This window comes from Tauraco erythrolophus, chromosome 6, assembly GCF_009769465.1.
Source record: "Tauraco erythrolophus isolate bTauEry1 chromosome 6, bTauEry1.pri, whole genome shotgun sequence".
NCBI lineage: Eukaryota > Metazoa > Chordata > Aves > Musophagiformes > Musophagidae > Tauraco > Tauraco erythrolophus.
Genome location: NC_141470.1, coordinates 33,438,083 through 33,464,056, shown reverse-complemented (window position 1 = coordinate 33,464,056; position 25,974 = coordinate 33,438,083). Strand labels below are relative to the sequence as shown.

Sequence of the window (25,974 nt, the reverse complement as noted above, 5' to 3'; positions counted from 1 at the left end):
ACACAAATAAGCAACATACTTCCTACACTTACAGAGTTAAGACACCTTTCCATCTTTTAACAGATTTGATCACTCAGGATAGAGCTAACAGTGTCTAGATGACAAACAGCTGGTTTTCATCAGTCTAACAAAAAAATTCAGACACAAATACAGAGCACCTACATCAAAAATGCAGTTAATCAACCAAGAAAGTAAATCTTCTCATTCTGATCTGTTGATTTAAGAGATCTGCATAAGATAAAGAGGTTAAAAAAAAAAAGCTAGAAAACACAATTAAAAGTCTTTGACATTTTCAGCCTTAAAAAGAGAAATTGTTTGGCAACCAAGATACTGGATCTAGTCTTCAGGCAACTGGGGAAGAACAAGAGCAATCAGCTGCAACATGCACAATGTGTGTCAGCTTGTTAGTGCTGGATGACCACTTGCCTGTTCCAGCAGGGCCTGTACAAGAAGTCTCTTCCTGGATGCATGCAGAGAGCCAGCCAAGCCAGATGTTGGTACACTATGTACTACTGCTCCCAACAATTCAAACACATCTTTTTCCTCTGTAGCACAGGCTAAAAGCTGATCTTAATTAGCATGAGTAGGAGTCAACTGGTACTGTGCACAAGACACTGGTGAAGCCAACCAGGTATTACCAGCCCATTCAGACAGCTTTGAGGATCCACAACTTAATATAGCAAATGATCAATACCATGTTCTCTGTATACTGCAAGTGTGAAGGAAAGCATGGTGGCTTAAACTAGCATTAAAAATTGTTAGCCACTTTAAGCGAAGGATATCACGAACACGTGTGCTTACAGGAGTAATAATCCAGAAGTGCTCACATACATTTTCATATATTCCTGAAAGACTTGGAACTCGTCCTCTGCAAAATAAGCATTTGACAATACGAAATTAATTATAGCTCAGAGGAATTCTGCCCAGCAAGACGGCTAATCCATATCTCAAGGTGTCCCAGATCAGACAACAAGAAAGGAGTATGATCCAAAAAGGCCTTGGTATCTCCTAGCAAGACTTTCCCTGGATCAGACAGTCATCCAGATTAAAAAAAAAAGTGATGAGGAGTTAACTCAGCCAGTACTGGTAGCATTTAAAGATGGTTTCTTAGTAAGGGGAGGGAAAAGAACTGATGATGTACCCAAGATCCTCTTATCTTTGCTTGTGATTTGAGCTAGCAGCTTTTCTAATAGAGGTGGAAGTGATGGAAATCAACTTCTTGAGTTCAGGCGAAGCCAGTTTACCTTCTCTAGTTTAATTATCATTCTGTGTATCTATTAATAGCTAGCAGGATTTTGACAGAATCCAATGTCAGCCTTACCGTAAGTAGACAAATCTTTAGAAGTACAGAGATCCCAGTGATAACAGATCCCAAAGGGGATGATTCTCAGTTTTGTGAATCACAGTTGTGTATCAGCTCACATCAAGAAGAATGAGGGTTGTGGGTTTTTTTCCTAGAGCCAGTGCCAACTCATGCCTTTGTTGTTTAAACAAAGATTTGTACTGCAAATAGATCTCTCGGAAACAGACCCACTGAAGTATGACTGACACAATGGTATCTGACACTGAGTCAGCTCTTCCTCCTGCTCCACCCCATTCCACGTTATTATGCTTTATTGGAAAGACAAAAACATCTGGTTTAGTATTCAAAGCAACACAAAAGCAACTTGATTAAGATTTCTAAGATACCGTTACATCTTTCAGCCTTCATATAGTTGCTACTACTGGATCTTCACTTCTGCCTTGTCATCAGAAGTCATTATGGAGATGTCTGCTCTATGGGGCACTATACATGGCAGGATTATTTAACTGAAGGATAGAGTTAAGGCTGCTGTTGGTCTAATGAGATCTTTATGGACAGTTCCAAAGGTGGAGCTTCATGTTAGGACGTAGAACTTTCACTAGCAACTCATGAACTTTCACTAGCATATTCAGGATTGGGATTATTATGTAACTAGGACTACTATATGTCCTTTCAGAAGGAGAAATCACTGCAGTGAAAACACTGAAACCTGCAGCTTTAAATTTTTGTTACTGCAGACATCCTGTACCAGTATCCAAAACCACTGGTTAGTTTCAAGTAAGCAAAACAGAGGATCAAATTCATTCTGAAGGAATACAGACTGGAGGTTAAAAAATTAACAGATTAAATGCTAGCCAAGTTTCAAATATGCCATAAACTATAAGATAAGACTACAGAAGGGCTGCCCTGGAAGCAAGTGATAAACATTTCCATAGAGATTAAATTCTGTCTTGCATGCATGAAAGAGATGCACACCTACCACAGCCTCACATATCCAAAAGGCAAATTTCTTCCTCTTCACTCTCCTCCATCCTCATGGATCATTACAGTGAGAGCTGGCTTGGATGAAATAAACTAACAGCATCTCAAGAAGGCAGTCTTCCTAGGCTCCCAACGTAGTCAGAAAAGACAAAGCCTCTCCGGAAGGGGATTCCAAGCAGAGGTCTAAGATGCATGCTCTGAATTACTCTCTACAGAAGCCTCTCTTGACTAGGGGCACATCTGTGCTAAGTGGTCCAACTCAAACCACACAGATCTCTGTGGCCTAGTATAAGCAAGCAGTTTCAATTAGAGAACTTCCCCAACACACCAGATGTTAGAGAGGCATCTGGTGAAAACCAATTTACTCATAGTTGCAAGATCACCTCTGTGCTCTGAACTTTTTCTAAATTAAGTTTTCAGAAATATATTGTTCTATTAGTAGGACAGCTAATGTAAGTCAGACTGGTACTACTGTTAAATCAGTCTTAAATAAAACTATCCCATGGCCCAAAAAGGCAGCTGAAGGTCATAATTCATTGCCTCTTGCAACATGCACCTTAACAATCACTGAATCAATTGAAAAGTCGATTGATTGATGGTGAACATCTTTGTCAAACACAAAAGGCCTTACTGCAAGGAGGACCTCATTTCCAGATATTAAGCAGCTGTATTTTCATTACTCATGCATCTATCAGAAAGACATGAGATCAGATATACAAATACACCATGACAAGGTGAAGACAGGGGTATAAAGCTGGATATCCTTTGATCTACTTGCACCTACAGTTTAAGAAAACCCTAAGAGGGCTGAGTAAATCACATCTAATATGTCGGTATCGCTCCTGCTTCTTAGTCATTGCAGTAAATAGTTTAAAACTGCTGAGCAAACTTTCTTTTGGGAATATTCTGAACTTCATTATAGTGTTCCAATGCAATTAACTGCATTATTGATACATTTTTCATTCTGCTTAACCCAACTTAGTTCTAAACTTAGTTCTACTACATGTTTTTTCCTCTTTCCTATTATGTTGGAAGCACTAACTGGTCTGGATTCCGTTTCTTCTGCCAGAATATATATATTTCTATCCCTTTCCTTTAATTTTCTTCTCAAACTCATCTACTCTTCTTCCAAACACACTCCTCTACCCTACATAAACCAATAAACCACCTGCACTGAATCTTTCAATCTAAAGATCAACTAAAACAAACATGATAAAGCTTTACTTAGGTTCTAAGTTGGTCACTTTATAAAACCCCAGAAATACACTGCCTGTGTTTCATCCTGCAGCATACTACCTTCAGTATGCACAAAAAGATAGTTTAAAGAGGTAGATTACATTCACAGAAGGAGAGTTTTCACAAGGCAAATTAAGAAAAATTTATCTGGCAACAAAATTATCAGCTGCTCATATTACACCAGCAGAACCAGAAGACATGTTATAACCTCCTCTCACAAACACACACTTTCCCTGGAAGACAGTAACACTGTCACATTTTTTGCTTGCTTCTTTTGGGAGGGTTATTTCAGTTTTCAGCTACACTTTTGGGCAGGATAGCATAAAGTATCCAGTGGGCCAAAGTAGTGGGAAAGAGCAAGTAGGAAAAAACAAACACTTTAACCCATGTTGATCCAGTTGCTAGTAACATCAAAGAACCAGTACGAAGTAGCTCCTCATTTCACCTCGCTGTCAAAATTAAGTGACAAGGCGGCAAAATACAGTCATATAATTGCCTTTTTATGGTTTCTCAGCCTAGAGAAAGGATTAGGTTTATCTGCAGTGTAGTGCTGAACAGAATACTCCTTCGCTCTGCTTGTGCTAAAAGCTGACTCATCACTTCATAAGCAGAACACCATTCAGGAAGAAACTACTACAGCGTGATCACTCACTGCAAAAATGGCACATTCTTTATATATAAAGGTAGAGGAAAGGGGCTGCTGTCTACTGCACAAAACAGTACGAACAGCCAGGCACACCAAAATTTTCTGGCTTCAGCTTCATCAACTACTCTGCTGTTGTACTCCCATTTATTGAGCATGCAGCACACCAAGAACATAAAGAAATTCCTGACTTTAAAGGTAAGGATAACAACAGAATACCAAGGAAAGCAAGATTACCTTGCAATAGCATCACAGTAGTTAATCACCAAACTTCCCATCGTCTCTATATTTCACGACAACAGCTTTATCAGCAACTTCATGCTCCCCTTCCCAGTCCAGAGTGTGTGTGTATTAAGAAACAGGAAAGAAACTGCAAAAAAATCTAGACAGTCTCTTGTATGGTCCAGCCTAAAGTTCACACCAAGTCATTTACCTGTGTTTGATGCTACTCAAGAACAGATATCTATTAGCTAAGGAACATCAAACCTGATGGAAATGGTTACAATCATTAAGTGAAGGGAGAAATAAAAAAGAAATATGAGAGGGACTGAGTGCAAAGAGAACTGAAAGCATACAGGAAGAAGTACAGAAGGGAGCAGGCTAGAAGACAAGGATTTCTATTGCAGGGGCAAAAAAAAAAAAAGCTGTATTTGCTGTCTGGGGTACACTGGGATCTCTCTCTGACTTGATGGATGATTGCTGGCTTCATGTTTAACTTCCATACCACTTTTCCTCAACCAAGACAATACAGTCAGTATTTTAGTGACAGAATACTGCCATTCTTTTATTGAAATACTACAGTTCTAGGAAGATCATAAAACAACAGGGCTACTACCTAATGACAAAGCAACATTAACTCATGTGTTCTATTGTCATTTGTATTGTTATATTTTGAAGCTTTATCAACTCTTCTTAGAGACACCTACCATTAACAGTGTTTCTAGTGTGCTAGGGTGGACAGTGGTGCTTTGAAACGGGTTGGAAGAACAATGTGAAGAAAATATCAGAAGCTTTTTTGGCAGAAACATAGCAAATCTGATTATGACTATACTTCAAGTTAGCATGAGCTTAAAGGGAGCTCCCAGACCTAGTGACAGAGGGGTAGTGGTGAGGCCTTGGCTGTAAACTACCAAAGAGACACAGCAACTTGATGATGTAGAGTTGAGAAGGTCTAGAAAACCCAAAGGTGGTGGAAATATCTGAATGCCTGTAAGCATCAGTGCACTTCAGTAGTTCTGTTTCAGTCGTCACCAATGTTAGCACTGCTGTGGGTTGAATGCTTCGCCATCCAAGATTCCAGGAATGAGGAAAGCAGTCATACCAAGCAATGAGGAAAAACTCCAGCAAAAGGATTTAACCTGCTAGCGCATCCCACTCACACCCATTCTCAAGAGCCCCTATTCATTATTTTGTGCTGTACTGTCTCTTTAGAGCCACATCAAATGGTTACACAATCCAAGAGCTAGACGGCTGCAAGAGTGATGGGTGGGTGAGAGTGACACAAGGATTATAAATAGGACAAATATGTCATCTTTGTTATTTTACTTGGTGTACAAACATTTAATTCTAATATTTAAATCACTAAGTAGCCATCCAACTACCTGCACAGACTTAGTGAAGTTTCTTCCCCAGATTCCCATATTCTTATTTGGACTCTCAACTAGATTTCTCCTTTAATCCCAATGCTTCACCATATCTATTCTTATTTTCTTAGATTGAGAAGAAATGAGAAGACCACTACTTACACATTTTACTTCTTCCTTCATTCTGCAAGCAGAACAGCTTATTGTGGCTTCACTTACCAAAATGGGAACAGTTTTGTCAGATGGTGCGTAAGTATCAGCCCATCCACTTTCTCCATTTAGATAACTGAATTACTGTATAGAGGGCTATCAGATACTGAGTCTATCAAATTCCAGGTGCAAGAGCTTTATAGGAAGAAACGAAAAGAGTAAAACTTTTATGCTTTTTCACTCTGAGATCCTTAAATGCAAAACATGAGCAGGGCTTCAGTTCTACAAGCTGCAAGTCTTTCCCATAGTAGGATTTAAGAGCAATCTAGACCTGTATGAGGAGGTACTACCATTAAACTTCTTCCTGCCAGCAATACAGCAGAAGGCTCAAGTGCAAGAGTTGAAGGAAATGGAGAATATTTTCAATTTCCAAACAATTCCAAATTTATCAGAAAAGTCTCAAAAGTCAGCTAAATGCTTACTGAAGCTGAAGGTGTACCAGAGAGGAAAAAAGTCTGAATACTATCACAGGATCCAGACTGTCCCACCCACTCATGGCAGAACATGTCCAAAACTGAGCCAATCTGTTAAAGAAAACCTTGTCTTGAATAAAGAACCTCCTCACTCAACTCCATATGTTTTCTAGGGGTTTGTTTTTCAGACCACAGAATAAAGTTTTCCAAGCTAGGACAGCTCTGATGGTACTTTCAAAATTCCACTCCTAGTCAGAGGGTCCATGAACACTAAAATACTACTACTACACTTAAATTTGAATTTCTTCCCTGACACACCCACCCTGGAATTTCACAATTGCGACAGCCATTTTCAGTTTAGAATATTTTTTGTACTCACCTCCCCACAACCTAGGTATTATCTTCACCTTGTCCAAATCCCTTTGATAGTCTTATAGATCTGTTTCCAGTCCAAACACTTTCAACTACTGGGAGGCTATGAAATTCATGCAAATGTGGATTTATTTTTTTAAACAGACTAATTCAAAAACAGTAAGCACCTTTTGCCTCTTGCATGGGACAATTACTACTTTTTGTACTTGTTTTTATCTGGAAAATTAATAAAATCTTCCTCTGTACAATACATTCTGAAGTCTTCAGGCTTCTTATTTAGAAGGTACTATAGCAATAGCAAATATTAACCATAGTCTTATAGTTTTTGAACAGTCCTTATTTGAAGGAGAAAAGTATCTATGCATCAAACAAAAGTGCTCTTGCATAGAAGATGGCTTCACTCAACTTCCTATGCCTGTTCCAATCCCACTTTCCCCTCCCATGAATAAGCAAAACTTCCCAAGATACACTTCAGCTTAGATGGTGGTGGTGGGAAATAGCGGATGTTAGACAAAAAGATAGCCTTAACATATTGCTTCATGCTGCTGCATTATCTGAATGTCACGGTCTGAAAGAGCCAGAAGCTAGCTAGTAAGTCTGCAGTTTGCCTAACAAGTCAAAAAAGCAGCGTTATTGCAAAGGAGACAAGGGACTGAGCTTGCCAGGTGTTCCTTTTTTTAATTATTAAGTCATGTTGGCAGTACACTGGCATACTGCCTTCAGGCCAGAACTAAGCTTTTGGGAAAGGATTTCAAAAACTCGCTCCAAAATGAGACCTCATACTGTAGCAGTTTGCCAAAACCTAATTTGCAATTTTAGCTCTACCTTCCATAGTCAGCCTGCACAGCTTTGCTTCACAAGTATCCAGATAATGAGCAATCTGCTCTTGATCCTGCATTCAAAGCACTTAAAGTGATTAACAGATCTGCACACGGCCTGAGTCCGGGCTTTCCGCATGCAGCCTTTACCTACCTTCTGTCGGATACTCTGCTGTTCATTTCAGTAGGACTGCATCTTTATTCTAATACTTGTTTGTGGTGCAGAAGGCTAAGTGTTTCATAAGATCCTGTAGAGCACAGAATTTAAGACTCACTCAAAATTTCACATCTTAGAAGGAAAAACCAAGAATACAAATATTGTCTCTAGTAATAAGCAAATATTTTGTCTCTTAGTACTAACCATCCAGCAACAACACATTTTAAGAAAATATATACCTTGGAAGCAAAAGCTTTTTAATTATTGGATACACGTGAGGATTCAGCAAATCCATAAAGCTGGCCAACTGTCCTCTTCTATCAACCTAGAGGAGGTGATGGATGTGACAGCACAGCAGATCTTGGATTTTAAGCTGTGCAGTACAGTAAAGAGCTAATGCATAATGGGGGAGGGGATAGGAAAGGCCTCCAGAGCCACGATATATTTAGAATCGATCCTTTCACCCAGCCAAGCTAAAAAAAAAGTCTTATCATTTTAGTGATCTGGTACTAAACACTTTGAATGCTCCTGGAGAACACTCAGATGAGTTTCCTGGAAAAACGGAGCTGTTCAGCTCTGCTTTCAGACTAAATCCTAACATACTGCTTACACTGGAACAACCTTCTAGCTCAGGCTTGAATTATCCTACTCTTCATAATCAGTTAAAAGCTCCAAGGAAAAAATATAATTACATCTGTACCGAACACAGTGCTCTTTGCCAAATCATACTAGTTTGAAAGTTTGCAACAAATCAAGAACTGTATTAGGCAAGAACAAAAAAAAAGGAAAGGGAAAAGTAGAATCACATGAATGACATTCATTAGTTGTCACTCAAGAGACTGTTTGAAAAGAGATTTAATAATAATTCTGGTTCAGTGGGAGCCATTTCCAGGCAAACAGAAACATGAAATTCATGATGAAAAAGGTGGCACAGAACTGTTTTTCTCTGGCTTCAATTAAGACATCCCTATGAAACAGTCAGTAGACACCAAGTACTATTCATTCCTGGAACAGGCTGGTACTCCACAATCTAGAAGGCAAGGAAGACATAAAAACTTCACAGGCAGCAGCAAAAACCACACCAGAAGCTTGTTTTTTTGGTGGTTTGTTTGTGGTGGGTTTAAAATCAGATTTAATTAAAAAACTTCAAGAAAAGGAACAGAGGTGTATTTCCGTTCATCAAAACAAATGTTAAAAGGCTCTGAGATGCACAAGCAAAACCCAAGCTACAGCTGACAACAGTGAAATTCAGACTTTCTTGAACGCTGCAAAGTTTTACCTTAAGCTGAGCAGAACAAGTTGTCAGCTGCTGAGAAAGACGGCACTTTGCACGTGCAAGGTAACAGCTCATGCAGTAAAGCTATTAGAAAGCTGTTCACTTTTCGATGTGTTAGATTTCTCTAAGTTTTCTGACCCAGCTTACTCTGTACTCAAAGAGCATAAGTGACTACGCAGCACCCTGATGAAGCATTAGGAATATCCCCCAGTTACCAGATGACCATAATCATATCAAAGCTACACACTGTACAACAGATTACATCAAACAAGAAAAAGCAAATCAATAAATCCAAGGGAAAGATTGACAACATTTCAACAAGCAGAATTAGGCATATCGAGTTCTATTAATCAAAGTTACATGATTTTTCTTATTTTCGGGATCCTTGAACAATGCAAAGTCAAAAGCAACTAAAGGCTTTTCTCTCTAAAAATCTTTCCTGGGCCCATTCTCAAAGAGGAGAAACAACAGGAAATCCTGTAATGCTTTTGTGGCAGGTAGGTCATATGGCCTGGTTCACATATATCCGTCCCACTGCCCTTACACGTACCATCTTTACAGCAATTATCCATACTAGTACTTCTTTATAGTGCCCCAAGAACCCCCTAGGAATCCCCAATTTAAGCACAGCAACTGTTGCGATAAGCAAGATCTTAGTGGCAGAAGTATTTACCTGTTACTACTAAATGGAGCTATTGCCACACTGACAATCCCTTGCTACACATCTGAACAGTTAAGTCTATAAATCAGCAAGGCTGAAGCCATGCCCACATTTCAAATGAAGGTTTCCAGCTGTAATACAAACAACAAATCTTAACATTTCTCAACAGCCAAAGCAAATTCCAGAAGCCTATTTGATGAAGCATCAGAGGAAGATGACATATACCTAACTAGGAGCTTGGCGTGTAGCTCTAAAAATCATTCAGGACTTGAGCAGTACAGCATTCAAAGCACATAGAGGATTTTAGAGATAACTTGGAATTTATACATGCATTAGATAAGGTTTGGTGGTTTGGAAGGGTATTTCTGTTTTTAATAAAAAATGGTGTTATAATAAATGCTTGAGTAATATAACAAAGCTTTTCAAAAGCACAGCAGAGGGCTGCGTGTGATGGTAACACAAACAGCTCATAGGAGGGCTGTCTATCCTCTGGCTACTTCATTCTGAAACGATGCTGCACCATCCTGCCGTTACCACCACAACGACTCTTCTACAGGCTGACCCCCAAAGATCTACTATCATGAGAGTGAGCACTCTTCTCCCTGATCTTAAGAAGCACTGACGAAACCAAACAACAGAATTATAAATCCTTACACACTGCAGTAGTTTCTCCTTTTAGTACATGAGGTTCTGTTATTATTTCTTTTTCATATCTGGAAAAAGTTCAGGTCTGAGGAAGGCTGAATTTACCTTTCCATTAGCAGTCGGACAATTAAGAAGCAATTATCAGATATGCCAGTCAACTCTGGCAACCTTCTGGAAATCACAGTCACACCAATCTAACTGAAGCTATCCTAGAATCAGAAAGTAAGTATGTACCAAAAAGCAGCTACTTAAAAATCACGTGCTATATCCTGTATTTCTTCCAACTGCTTAAGGTTTTCCTTGTCTTCTCACAAGGGAATATGCACCATCTTCAAAATGAGATATTACTTAAAATTAAGGAATCATCTTGCCAGATGAATCATCACTTCAAAGAGCAAAACTGTGCTTAACTTCTGATGCTTCAAGAGTGATTTTGTTTGCTTTGGATATGTTGAAATTCTGAAAGGAATTGTTTGATAAGAAAGGCGAAAGCAAAGCTGCTGACAGAAATATCTCAAAATTCAAATTAAGTTTACTGATGTGGGAGCAATACCAAAAAAAAAAGTGAGCTGAAAAAGTTATTCTAGCTTCTCAGAAATGCCACAACAAGGCTGTTCTCACTCTTGACTTGCTACTTAGAAATTTCAGAGAAACATCTATTTATCCCAGCTCTGTCACAGATGGTCAGGCAGTGAATTCATGGGAGCAGAACACAGATGCATAGGTACACCTCCTGCATGACAGTGCTCAGGTCTGCTCATATCTGTTCAATGGTTCCATATGCATAATTTAGAGAAAGTGCTTAGTGTCATAACTCCTGGTTGTCTTTTCCTCAGGAGAAGAAAGAATCCTGCAGAAAAATACATGCAGTGGCACAAAGGCATGAAAAAAGTATCAGGTAGGTTTTTAAAAGTAATAGACATAATTTCACTTCTTAAAAATGAGAAGCACTCTTTCCATTCTTGTCTAGAAAGATAAGGGACTCCACTTGTGAAATTACCTTTTTGTTACTTGGTGTGGGCAGGAAAACATCGAAGTATTCTTGTGGACATCAGACATTTCGTAAAGTCTTTCTATTTTTGACTTGCAATCAACAGTGAAGACATCAATTAATATTCAACTAAAACGAACCATTTACAGGAGATGTATTTTCATTGTGGAACTCCCAGAAATTTACCAAAACATACTGAAAATAAGACTGCAACATGAAAGCATCTGTCAAACCTCTCAAAGAGGAAAGTAGCCGTACTAATTTAGACAAGTCAAGGAAAAAAAAAGGATAGAAAAAAGTAAAGTCTCACCTTACTACTGTGAATTCCCAGTGTCTCCATAGCCTAAAAATTAGCATCACTTTCAGGTATAATTTGCATCTTCTGAACTAATAACACATGAAATAATTTTTTTTTTCATTCTGTTCAACAAAAAGTTGTAGTATTAATGGCATGAATTTCATCATCATATAACGACATACAAAAAAATTATAGTTATCTGGAATTTTTTTAACCACAATACAAGTGACCAGAATATCAGCACAAAGGCTGATACTCTGGGGAAACAGAAATAAGCAGACTAACTAGGAGTTATGCACTATTACCAATGTCCATAGAATCAGATAATTGCTTAAGGGCAGAACCTGAAAAGTGGTCTTTAATCATGCTTAAGAGTATATTCAGGCTGTTTGAAAGACTTGATTTCTACTGTACACACTTTTTAAACCTTAAAAAAAATATATATATATAAAAAAAAGATTTGCTCCTTGTACTGAACCGGAGAACATCTGCATGAAATGAGTATCTCCCAGCTGCTGTGTCTCCCCCCAAAAAAAATTCTCACATTTTTATCACTTTCCTGTTACAGGGCAAGGGACCACCTAACTAAGTCCAGATCAATTATTCACCCAGCATAAAGCATTCAGATGCCATTGAAACAGCTTCCCTACACTTTGCATGAAGCATTACTCACACCCATGTAACTGCACTGACAAAGGAAATCCATTCTGATAGAAGGTACAACATTGGAGAGTTAGTCAGCAAATTACACTGACATACCAGAAGCAGCAATAACAGCGCAGACATCTGAACTGTTCTGTCAACATACTTTAAGCAAACTCTGGAAGAGCTCTCTTCTACGACGCTGCCAGATAGAGGAAGAGGTTTACACTAACTACTTTTCCTTCTCTGAAAAGACCAACAGAAGAGCACCAAATATGAATGGACTGACATGTGAATAGTGCAAAAAGCAACAAGATAACTAATCACATTGTCAAGACTGATACGTAACATTCAAGTTCTGTTGTCCTTGAATTTGAACTAGTTGCAAGGAATCCCAGCTTCTAAATTCTGCTTGTACTTTAAAAAAAAAGAAAAGAACAAGGAATATTTTAAGTCCTATGAACAACTGTCCAGAGACCATGTGAAAGTCAGCTCTATTAGCACCTTTATGAAGAGAAAAAGGCTTAACAACTTGTGCAGAGTTTACGTGGTGGGGTTTTGGTAGCAGGGGAGAGGCTGCAGAAACAGCCCCTGTAAGGAGCTGCAAGAAGTCCCCCTTGGCTTCAAAACCGCTTGGACTGGTCTCTGGTCAGGGCCAAGTCAATCAGCACCTCCGCGAATGCCATATTTAAGAAGGGACAAAGGAACTCCTGCCATGTGGGACCTGCAGTGAAGAGAGGGAGAAGGTGGGGGGCCTGGCCTCCCCCCAGCCTCCCATGCAGGCAACTGCCCATGCTGGGCCACTGCCACTCATGTGCAGATGGCTGTGGCGGCGCAGCTCGGAGAGCTCTCAAGTGTCCTGCTCCTCTGGCGCCAGCTCAGCGGAGTTCATCCTGCTGGGGGTTGTCAGGACAGTTGGACCCAGCGTAGCTGCAGCGGAGAGAGGGCTGAGATCCGAAAGAAACAACTATGCAGACACCGAGGACAGTGAAGATGGAGTGGGAGGAGGTGTGTTGGAGCTGAGATTCCCCTGCAGCCTGTGGAGAGATGGCAGGCAGCCCCCCTGCCGCCCATGGAGATCAACGGTGGAGCAGAGATCCACCTGCAGCCCATGGAAGGGGATCCTACACTGGAGCAGAGATGCCTGTGCCTAAGGGAGTTCGTAAAGGATTGTCTCCATAGGAAGGACCACACACACTGCTGGAGACGAACAGTGGAGCAGAGATGCATCTGCAGTCTGAGAAGAGACTCCATGCCCGAGCAGGTGGCTGCACCCTAAGAAGCTGTGACTCTGTGGGAAAAGCCCATGCTAGAGCAATCAGATGGGTAGGGATTGCATTGTGCGGGAAGGACTCATGTCGGAGAAATTCATGGACTATTTCCCATGAGGAGGGCTCTCATGTTGGAGCAGGGGAAGAGTGTAAGGAGTCCTCCCCCTTTAAGGAAGGAGCAGCAGAAACAGCATGTGGAACTGAGCTGCAAACCCCCATCCCCCTGCGCTGCTGGGGAGGGAGCGGGTAGAGTCAGGAAGAAGGGAGAGGTGGGGGGAAGGTGTTTTTAAGACCTGTTTTTGTTTCTTGTTATCCTCTCTGGATGAACTGATAACGAATTGAATTGATTTGTCCCCAAGCCAAGTCTGTTTTGCCCAGGACCATGGTTGGTGGGTCTTCCCTCCCTGCTCTTATAAGGACCCTCAGGCCTTTTGTATCATTTTTCTCCTCCCCACTCCACCACGGGGGAGAGGGGGGCAGGGGGAGGAGGAGGAGGAGTGACTGAGCAGCTGCACAGTTGGTTAGCTGCTGGCCAGGCTAAATCACCACACAACTGCATAAAATAAAAAAAGCAAAGCTATAACAGTTTGAACTTCTTTAGAAAGCCAGGGCTTCGAATCTCAGGATATCACAAGCTTACCTTTGTGGTACAAAAAGTAGGAGAGGTGAACACCTTCAAAGAACTAGAAGGGAAGAACTACAGGCTTGACTGAACCAGAATTGTTGGGGTTTATTTTGAGCTCTGTCCTTACCTCTTTCTTTGACCTTGGCCGTGTCACTTTGCTGCTAAGCTTCTGGGCCACTTTGTGGAACACAAACATGGTGACTTTTATAAAGCACTTTGCTAACTGGCATGAACACCCTCAGCAGAATCTTTCAACATAGTGCAAATAACAAGCGTATTTTGCTGAGCCAGTCAAAAAAAAGAGCAAATATGCTTTTGCTAGTTCTCTGCAGCATTAGTTAACTGGCATTATTCCTATAGCAATGCTGGCATATCTAACATTGACAAATAGAAACAAACAGTAACAGCTTCCTATTTACAATACTTCACTAAAACCATCAGGACTGCCCTTTTTAATCCTAAGCATTATATGCCAACCACCTTCCTCTGGCCAGAAATGAGACTCAAATCACAGATAAGAGAAAGGGAAACTAAGAGCTGTGCTGAACATAGTGATGTTGACTTCAGTGGGAATTCCTAGTTGCTTTTTTTCTACAGTTCAGCATTCTCTTCCTTCACATTGGGAGAGGCCTTCTACCAATTCTGTAACATACACTCAGCGCAGCAACGACATGCAGCTGAAGAAGGAAAGGTAAGTAGTATTACCAGATGAAGAGCAGAAAAAAAGCCAGAGAGGATTCTGTCAGATTAATAAGATTAATTTTCATATGGAATAAATTGACTCTTTTGAATCAAATGCCAAAAATTACAAACACTTATCTCCTCACACAGCATAACAAAATAGCTTTCCTGGGTTATCCTCTTTCTTGTGTGTCAGCCATATAACTACACAAGAGTTGGTAATACGACTGGAACACTCATCTACCAGACTCATTGCCAACTGAACTGACACCAGCAAAAGAATTTCAGGGTTTCTAAAAATAAATCACAGGTGTGCAGTTTGTTCTGTAAGTATCCTTACGTACTCATTTCCTGATAGCATGCCTGAAGCCATGAGACAGGCAGCTCTCATCAGAACCTCCAAGACTTACAATAAAAATCTGCCTCAGATGAACACGGAACTTAAAACATACAGAGGGAACATTTCCCTACACTCTAAATGTATTAGTATTAAACACAAAGCTATCATAATGAAAAGGAGAAAAAAAAAGAAGAAAAATGATGGAAGAGAAAAAAAATGTCCACCATTTTGGTTAAAAGAAGGAAAACAGACAATTTGTTTGGAGGCTGCTTTTTGACAAGGAGAATCTCAAGAAACAGATACCTCCTGGAATCTTCAAATAATCCTCTGAAGTTCAGACCCTATACAAGATGAAGTTACTTCCCAAAGCAATCAAAACCTTACGTTCTTTACTATGCCACTAGAAATGTTGAGAACTATTCTGAGCATTGTTTTGGTACCTACTACGTGAGCCTACAAAGCTGCAACAGTTCAGATTAAAAAGGATTTTTTTTTCAAATATATACATATATAATTGGGTAACTTCTCAGACTTGTACTAAGGTGCCCACTCATTTTACTGTGACCTTTATAAAAGGTTCATCATGAAGTACTGTCCTTATGTAGTCTGTATGTGCCTAAATATAGGCAGACATCTGAAAGCAAGTCATTCTCTGATTTTCTTCTATTCTAGTGTAAAATTTTATTTTCAATAAGGCAAGCCTGTTCCTTCCCACTCCCCCATCTTGTTCCCTATCTCCCAAACTAACTCATCCTGCAGCTTCAGATGGATAGTGCAGGTCCCAGCTGGTGCTTGAAGGCAAGATGAGATGTATGAGAATCACTGTCTATTACTAAACGTAGGCAGTATCAATCAGCAGATCAATACAGCTGATGCTCCCATCACAGCTCTACAGTACTTGTAGAGGTTTAGTACATGAAAGAAATGTGTCTGTAAGAATCTTTTCCAAGTTCTTGCAAGCAGAAGATGTTCCTTCTCCAGAGACACATTACTGCCTCTCAGTGGGTGGTAACTTGTACAAAGGAAATGCTACAAGCTTGTAATTCTACAGGCACAAAGCTAACAACATAACCTGTTCTCGATTATCGATGGCAGTTGAGAAAACAAAGTACATCAGAAAAAACACAGAAAACGCAAGCCATATATAAATCAGAATGCAATAACATAGTTAGTCCACTAATCTTTACAAAACTTCTAAAAAGCTTTCCACAGAAAACAAAGTAATTTTCAATATGCTTATTACATATACGGAAAAGGGACTTTGGCAATGCAGTGACAGAGTATTCAGGAAAGACATGACTTGGACAGTCCAAAGTTGTTTATCCTACAGAAAACCATGATTTAAGTCTACCTGCATGTACAGGTAATATACACTTTTCTGGGGGAAAAAAAAAATCCAAACCAAAACAAAACAAAAGCAAAACACTATAAAATAAACCCTAAATCAACCAGAAAAGACCAACAGTCCTTCCTCCCCCAAAAAGCTCCAATTGTTGTCATAACCTAATATTTATGATACTTCCTTTAAAGATACACCCAGAAAAGAACATGTATTTTCAAATGTTTAAAATAGTATACATTTTTAAAATTACTCTTCCACCACACAGCACAGAATGAAGAACTCCATATTACAAAACTAAACATCTGTTGTAATATGTCAAACCCATACCCGAGGTTATTAATTCATCTTATTACAAAACAATAAGTTTTCCTTAAAACATCTAAAGTCCTTCCCTCCGGTATCAGCTCCTAGATTTATTTACCTTCTCAAACGTAATACTGATTTCTGCAAACCTAGTTTACAGTTTTCTTATACCCATCATTTCTGTACTAGATGTGATGGCATCTTTGGTCAAGACCACCATGTAAGTTCTCTACCTCTCACCTCCAAACATAAGACATCTGTGAATCCACAGGCATTTCCACTCCTTCTACTTCTTCCTTTACTATTTCTTCCTCCCAAACAAGCAAAATTCTAGTAATATATGTAGCAAAAGCCTCAACTTCTCACTGACAATTTGCAGTGCAGCACAATTACATACTGCTGATTCACTGTGACAAGAGATACTTACTCTTGCTGCTGACAGTACAGATGTTATCTAGCATCCATATCTGTGCTTGGTTGGTGACACTGTGCACTGGTGTCCCTCTGGTTGGGCTGGTTCTCTGGCTGATAGGTTTGATTTCCCTTTTACAACTACCAGTCTCTAGTCTGAATAAAACAGTGAAAGACCAGGAGCTAACAGCTTTTTATCTTAGAAATAATTTTCATTCTAAACCTCAAAAATGTTCAGATAGCATTAAGCAATAAAGTCTTAACGGCCTGTTAGCAAAATAAGCAAATAAATATTTTCTTAGGGAAGGAGAAAAGGCCCAACACTTAAAGATAACTATTCCTTATTCACAGATTAAGCCAGTCATCCATTAACCAAGCCAATCAATCTGTCATTTTACAGCATTTATCAGTATTCCTACAGATATACTGCCATCTGTAAAGGAAGTTAGATATCAGGAAAAAAAAAAGAAAAAAGAAAAAACAAAGAAAGTTTAGATATTAAAAAATCTTAATAGTAAAAGAGTAGTATCATAGAAACTAATTTGAAAGCTCTCATCATTCCTATTCTCAAACCCACTAACGAGTTAATAATGCTTCCCCTCACCCTTCACAACAAACTATGTAAATTCACTGACACAAGATTTGAGACAAAAAAAAACACATATGAAGATTCTGCAAGGCCTAGACATTTACAGCATTGTAATGGTTCTAGCGAATCTATTTCATATCTTAAAATTCCCATGTCAGACCTCTTTGCTAGATGTTACTGCCCTCAAAGCAAAAGACAACACATGTCTGCATCCCAGCCACCCAGCGCATACTGCTTCTTATTAACTCAAGCCATAAATGAAAACGAGTTCATACACACACAGTTATCTAAACCACTGCAGCCAACATGCAGGTATGTGTTTGCTCTTGCCATCTAGGCATAGACAAGCAGAGAGAAAGGCTAAACAGCTGCATGCAAGCATCAGGAAAGGAGATGATGATCTTTAAACCACTGCAGTAGTTTGCTCCCACACTCATAAATAATGCTCTATGCGTTTTACTTCAAGGCAATTTTCAGTTTGGGAAAACAGATACACTACGAAATACTCAAGTGGCAGACAATAATGCCATTAGTATTACAGGGTAGCTATTCACCACGATTTCCAGAACTGTAACTACCAAAGTTCAGTCTCCATGCTCTAATGGGTCAGCTGCATCCCAGGTAAAGCACCGCACACCACAAACATCAGCTGAAGTTCCAGGTGTACAAGGGCACTCAGTGGGACATTTCATTTACCTGAGTTAATGGTTCTGTCAACACCAGCTCTATGAGGGATAGAGAGAAGATTCAATTCAGCAGGGATGGGTTAAACCTCCCATAAGGAGAACAGGCTTGCATCTCATCTACACAGCAAAATCTAGCAAGTAAAATGAAAGTTTGGTAGCATTTACCCTTCCAAAAAGTGGAAGGAGAATACACATTTCAAGTTCAACAAGAATTTCGAACATACAGGAGTCTGCAGAAATGCCAGTAAAAATGAGACACTATGTGTATATATATATGTACATATGAACTACTAGAGCACGATTCTCCATTTACTGTTGCTTTTGCATCCAATCACTTAAGTTGCTTTTACAAAGTGAAAGCATTTACATGTTTCCTGTGGTCTGCAGTACCATATTGTGGAAAAATAAACCCCTCTGGGATTGAAATAGAGGATACAGTGGTTCACAAGAAAGGATCACTAAGTTAACATTACTCTCCTCTTTTCTTTGTATGTTTTCTTTCCAAAACCCTATCCCAGCACCCGGGCTGTTCACTGTTACTGTTCACTTACTGTTGCTGGACTTCAGGTCACGGTGAATTATGGGAACAATCGCTTCCTCGTGCAGGTAGTTCATTCCCCTTGCAATCTGTACTGCCCAGTTCACTAGTATGTCAGGAGGTATTATTTTACCAGACAACACTCTATTTAGCGATCCTCCACGGGCAAACTCCATGACCAAGCAAAGATTAGGTTCCTTCAAACATACGCCCCTGAGGGCAATGATGTTGGGATGCTTTAACATTGCAAAGAGCTTGGCCTCTTGGCGGACATTCTCAATGGTCTGGCTGATGTCCTCATCAGGGTCATAGCGAGCTGCCTTGACAGCAACCTCATCTCCTATCCATACAGCTCGATACACTTTTCCGAAGCCCCCTATGCCAATGATTTCCTCCAGAACAAGCTCTGAGAAGTCGATCTCCAGGACTAGGAAAAGAGGAAAAAAAAAAAAAAAATGTAAACATTTAGCAACTATGCAGCCTGTACATCAGCTGAAGGTACGTATTGCCCAGCCTCACCCTTTGAAGATGGACCAATTTTCACTCCAAAACAATACAAATGCAAGCAGTAATCCCTTCTGACAATCTTTCCTTGCCAGATAGTGTGGTAAAACAGATCTTGCAGTATCATAAAACCTGTATGAAGTACTCACTGTGAATAGTAATGAAGTTGACCTAATGGCAGCGAATGACACACTTAATAAAACAGCCTCCTCTTAACACACTTAAACCCTCATAACACTGACACTCCCTTAAGGATTAACCCTCGTTTCCTGCCCTCAATGACAGGACAAGATTCCAAAAAAGAAAAACACACCCACAAGCTAATCTTCACTGACTTCGCTACAGTCCTTAACGTGACATAGCTAAAATTCAACACAAAATGCATCTGCTCCTGCATTTGTCTTTTACTTGAATGTCTCTTATTCACCTGCCACTAATGATCTTTTAGTCCTTCCCAAATCATGCTTACTTTACCACATCTCTACAAGCTTTGCTCATTGGTTCCCCATTAAAGGTATGCTAACCAATTCTGACACTACTGATGTAGTACTGTGTGACAAACAGATGGATCAGACCACATACCAAGTATGCAGAGCTAGCGATAAAAACTTTTTGATTAATGCATAGTGCATTTTTATCACAGAAATTGTATGAAATAACAGAATCATCATTTTCCATTGCCATGCACTCACAGCCATATTTCACAGGCTGCCACAGTAACTGGTGGCTACTTGGTGTTGTGTAATAAAAACCTACAGATGTAGATGTCTTAATTCAACATATAAATTGCATCTAGAGTGAAAGATGTGAGAAAATGTATCCTGTACAACTGTGCATTAAACATAGTTTATGTTCACAGATGGCCAAAAGAACACATCCAATACTGACTAATGTATAATGGAAAACCCACATCCTGACCAATGAAAACATGCTGACATGGCTGAATTTACAGTAGTCGTAGGCCACCAGTGAGATATCATTGATGCTAGTCCATCTGATATTTTGGTGGTTACCAAGTACAAAGAAATTTTAAAAAGTTTTAAAGCAGAAATACCATAATGCAGGGATTTAAGCAGAAAGTCACCAAGACTTTTAATACTTTCCTGCATTTGAAATGCCCAATTTGATATGGTTCCCCTGCTTTGTCTAGTAGAAAGGAAGTTAAGTCTGTAATGGATTCACTTGCTGGAGGTATTAATTCAGAGTACTCACTATATTCATGGGTTTTGTAGTTATCAATTGTGTAAACCTCTCCACTGTTTTTAAAAGAAATTACATTGTCATATAAGGCAAGGAAGCAGGTTAGATTATGCTTAAAATATTTTAATTATTCTAATCAAATGTCTTTCCTAAGTATAAGCCTATAGTACAAGATTTTGTCACAAAACTGTATAGAGTTAATACAAATTCTGCTGTCCACAACTGCAGGCTTTTTTTTTTTTTTGGACTGAGCTCTCTCTTCCATGAACATGTTTTTAAAAAGTCTAGCTTACTTTTGTAAGTTGGTCAAACCTATGAGCTAGGAGTTGACTATGTATAGGGATTATATCAACAACTTCAATACACAGTACAGTAAATACATCAGAATCCTTAGCTAGCGTAATAAGGATGCCTGTGTTCTTTTTCGTAGTGTTCCCTGAAAAAAAGATTAATGGGAAACAAGATAGAAAACCAACCAGGAAAGTCTTCTGAAAGGACTAAAGGCCTTTTCCAGTCCAGAACGCAAAAAGAATTTCTTTGTCTGTTACTGCACGTGAGTACATCTTTTGGCTAACACTCTGAACTTCAAGGATTTACACAACAACAAAGGTTTCACTCCTACAGTAGCAGCCTTGGTGTTCAAATGCTCATGAGTTACAGATTACTAGAAAAGATGAAGGAATAAATTCTGACCAGAAACACTGAAATTTTAGAGCAAGACTGTAATGACAGTAACTACAGATATGAGACAATCCTGTCACTAAGAATATACACAAGGAGCTTCTCCAGTAATTCTCACTGATAAAATATCTAAAGAAATCAGATGCTGAGTCCTGTCACCTCCAGTCAGTATAATTTCAGCACTGGCAGAACGCTCACTTAACCTGCTCCTAGGGACAAGGCCAATTAAAAGACTGAAAACGAACAAACACTCAAGCCACAAAGCAAGACCGACAGACCGTCCCCCGAACTCCCGACACATTCTGGCGGCATTCACCACCTGTGTTTTCCTCGGGCGTTTCACCGCGTTGAAGTTCACGGCCTCGGGATTCCGAAGGCGCCGAAGCCGCGGAGTGAGCGAGCGCTGCCCGCGGGCCCGCGGCCGAGTAGGGGAGCGGCGCGGCGCGGCGGTGCTGAAGGGACAGCTCCGCCGGCGGCGGGCGGGGGGGGCGGGACCGGCCCAACCCCCCGCGCTTCGCCCAGCCGCTGGGGCAGAAAAGGAGGGAGGCAGGAGGAGGTGAGCAAAGGAATACCGAAGACCCAGAAAGCAAAACTCTTTCTGTACGCTGTCACCCAATTTTACTTCGGAAAAAATACACCCCTGCGGGAGGCACCGATGAACTCGAACAAGTCTGGGACGTAAAACGGTGAGATGTACGCTTCCGGATGAAATTTAACGCGTTACGCTGCAAGTTCTTTTGCAAAGAAAGTTCTCTTTTATTTGCAAGTATGACCTTGGCTTTACTTGGGAAAGGTATGCTTCTTTAAGGTAGACTGGCCAGCTCACCTTCATGCGTAGCTTAATCAGAAAAAAAAAACAACCCATCTTCAGAAAAGTTTTTGTTTGTTTGTTTTCAAAGATATTTTGTGTTGAATTATTCATTTTCACAGACTTTGTTATATAGCTACATTAGTGCACAAAATATGCATTTTCTTCACCTTTATAAACACACTAACTCCTTTTCTACATTCCAGTTTAATTTGGCAGACATGCTGCGCCAGTTTGTAAGGGCCAGGGGAATATTTAACATGCATTTTCTGCCTTAGAATTTAAGAACTGAAGCGCTGTCGTTCCTCTGAGGACTGATAAGGAATTACAGAGTCTGTACGCCATAAACCAGTGGCCATGTTGACAACTGCAAAGTAGTTGCTGCTTAATCAGCATTTATTATACCATATGATTAAGCTATTCAATTCAGTCTGCAGTGTCTAAGAGACCATAGCACAGATGAGGGTCCTCCAAGCTGGCCCACTGCTGACAGCCTCACTAGGCTACTTTTATCATTCATGGTACCCCCACCGAGGTAAGATTCAAGCATGCTATACGGGCGGCTGAAAGACAGCATGCAATTACTAGCTATACTGCTGTAGCTCTCAGTGGAAGCAGAATCTCTAGGACTTATCTTCATCAAACATGAAGCTAAACTTCAGGAAAAAAACTAAAAATAGCTTCTGTGCCGAGGTGTCTGGAACAATACCTTGCATTACTCCTGCAAAACTTTAATACTTCGTAGTCCAGTAAGTTAACAGTAGACTGTTGTTCCAAACAGCTATCGGCCAACACCATCAGCTCTAAAATAGAGTATCATTCCTTGCGAAGGGGTTTCTAACATTAAACTTGAAAATCCAATTCAACAGCAACCAACTTTACTCCCTGTCCGAATCACACTGTTTCTTTCAAAAAAGAAATATACTCCTTTAGCATATTAAAAACTTACTGGAGGGGCAACAAATTCTACCCTGTCATGAGCATATGGTTGATGACTTGAGAGAACAGGAGTAATGTAGTTCTGTTGTGGCACTAGAAGGGTAAGACAAGGGTAAAGGAGGAAGGTGCAACTCCACAACTGTTCCTGAACCATCGAACCACAGAAAGTGCAATAAGGCAAGAGAATCCAGTCTGCACTTGAACAGTCAAAACAGGAGGGAAGCTGAGGCTTCAAGAAGCTCTGTAGAAATAGTTCTCCTAACTATGCCAAAAGCAAAACCTAATCAGCATTTGCAGTGTTTTCTGCATGTGGGAAAAAAAAAATAATTTATCTATACTGTTCCAGCATGAAAGCAAGCACCTGCATTGCCGAGCCTAGTCCCTTCACAACCCCAAGGGCAATACTACAACTTACTGAGTTTTTACCTAAATGCTTTCAAGCAAACACAGAATAAGAAAAAAGCTATTACTTGTATTCCGTGGAGATATGTCCTAGATAGGACAAAGCATCGTTTTACTCCTTTAACTTTCTAGAAAAGCCTACTAGTCTGAAGATTTTTCTCTGCCCCTCCAAAAAAAAAAAAGCTTTATTCTCGCCTGAATCATCAATAGTGATAAATAAACAGGATCTAGAAACAGTCGTTCCACAGTTTTTCTTTCCAGAGTTGTAAATAGCAGCTAATAAAAAAAATGTAGAGATGAAATGTCTGTATTCTCTGGCTCAAACAAAGGCTTCAAAACTGCACTGAAGTTCACAGAAATAAACCAATCCCTTCGTGTCTTCGGCATCACAACTCAGTCAAGCAATCCTTGGGTAGGCCCAGATATCCAAACTTGGGAAAAAAACTCATTCACAAGTATTTTAGAATAGAATTCATAGGAAGGCAGAGGGCTAAGGAGAAACCTGGTAACACAATTTAATTTAGGAATTTTTAAGTCAGAAGTAATAAGCTTTGAGTTAGGAGAAGAGAAAATACTGAACACATATTAACAGTAAATCAACATTGCAAAAAGCAACTGCTTCCTATCCAGCAACCTCTCCTCAAGGATATTCTTAAAAGGAGAGTCACCAGAGTCCCCGGTGACTCCAGCCCTACCTAGCCACGGAGCTTCAGCCGTTTGGTGAAAATTTACCAGTCCCTGGAAACACAGGACTTAACAATGGGAAACTGCTCCTGGCATCCATGAAACGCTAACACTCAGAGCTAGGTTCGGCCTCCCCGGAGCGGAACGCTAGCCTGGAAGACAGAAAGGCACTGGAGCAGCAGGAATGCGGCTGCCAGCGGGAAGGCGAACCGGACCGGAGAACAGAGCCGGGGCGGCCCTGCCCCAGTCGAGCGGGGCCGCCGGCCTAGGGCAGCCCCAGGGCATGAGGGGCCGGGCCGCCGCAACCCGCTTCGCTCCCGCACCAAGGGCCATCGTTCGGCCCACTCGCCCCTGCCCCCTCCGCCGCCGGCCGGGCCCCGCGGGCTCCCACAGCCGCTCCCCACCGGGCTGGGCCTCCCCCCGCCGCAGCGGTCCGGGCTCCCGTCAGAGCCAATGGCAGGGCCGGGCCGGACCGGGCCTCCCTCCGCGCCGGCGGCGGTCCCATCTCTACCCTCAGGCCCTTGGGAGCGCCGGGCCGGGGCTCGCCTCACACCATCCCGTCAACCCCAGCTCCCGCCCGTCCGGATCCTCGTCCCCGCCGGCGGCCTCAGCCCTTCCCGCCAGGCCCAGAGGGCCAGGCCCAGGCCTCTCCCCACCTCCCCGACTCCCTCCCGCCGGGTGGCGGCGAGGGCCCGCGCCGAGCCCCCCCCGCCCCGGGCCCGGGCCGCCTTACGCTGTATGGCAGGGGGGGGCGGGTAGCGGGCCCGCAGCTCCGGGCCGGCCCCCTGCACGCCGCTGCTCACGTAGTTGCTGGGGAAGATGCCGACGCGCTGGTCGATCTTGCCCGTCCACCAACCCTCGTCGCCGGACACGTGCGAGTCCCGGGACAGCACCTGCACCACGTCCCCCGGCCGCAGGCTCAGCTCGTCCTCACCGCACGCCTCATACTCGAAGACGGCAGTCCAGAGCGGCCCGCCGCCCGGCGGCTCCCCGCCGCCCGCGCCCTCCTGGCTGAGCTCTGTGAGGGGCTCCATAGCGAGGCTGCTCCATAGGGGGAGGCGCCCGCGGCAGCCGGGCGCTGCGGGGAGCGGCGGGGCCGGTACCGCCGCCTATTGTTCATGCGGCCCGGCGCCTGCCGGCAGCAGGTGCCGCCGCCGAGGGGGGAGGCCCAGCGCGGAGCCGCCTCAGCCCAGCGCGGGAAGAGGCGAGGGCAGGCAGCGCGTGCCACCGAGCCGCCACCGCATCCCCCCCCTCCTCCTCGCCCGCCTCCGCCTGCCGCCGCTGCCGCGCATCCCGGAGCCACCTGACTCTCTGGCAGCTTCGGCGGCGGGGGGGCGGGGGGGTAGGCTCCGTCTCCTCGCCCCCATTGGCTGCCGCTACCGCCCATCAACGCCGCCCTCGCTTGATTGAGGGCCCTCGCCTTTTCGGCCACGCCCTCTCCCCGCCCAGCCTCTCGCCACAGAGTCTCGCGTTCACCGGTGTTTCCCCCCCTCCCCCCCCAGTCGGCGTCGGTCTCGGCAGCTTTCGCTTCCCATTGGGCCTCGCGGCGCTTGTCAGCTAAGCGCTCCAAGCTCCGCCTTCCCCGCCGCTTCTCATTGGCTGGGGGAAGGGGCATGACACGGAGAGGGGCGGGGCGAGGCAGCTGGGTGGGCGGGGTCCGGAGCGCTGCGTCCCGCGGGGCGGTGCCGGCTGGCCGTGGCGCCGGCGCCGCCTACTGCCGTGAGGCGGTCCGCCTGAGGGC

General features: G+C 42.2%; 1 protein-coding gene across 1 annotated transcript in view; it reads right to left on the bottom strand.

Annotated features, from left to right (window-relative positions):
- Window positions 1–25,267, bottom strand: part of MAP3K9 (mitogen-activated protein kinase kinase kinase 9) — a 56,277-nt gene extending 31,010 nt beyond the window's left edge. The window contains exons 1-2 of the mRNA XM_086612973.1: window positions 24,967–25,267; window positions 19,029–19,442 (exon numbers count right to left, since the gene is read on the bottom strand). Coding sequence (XP_086469099.1) covers window positions 19,029–19,442; window positions 24,967–25,267 — 715 coding nt within the window. The remainder of the gene's footprint in view (window positions 1–19,028; window positions 19,443–24,966) is intronic.
- Window positions 25,268–25,974: the final 707 nt, after the last annotated feature.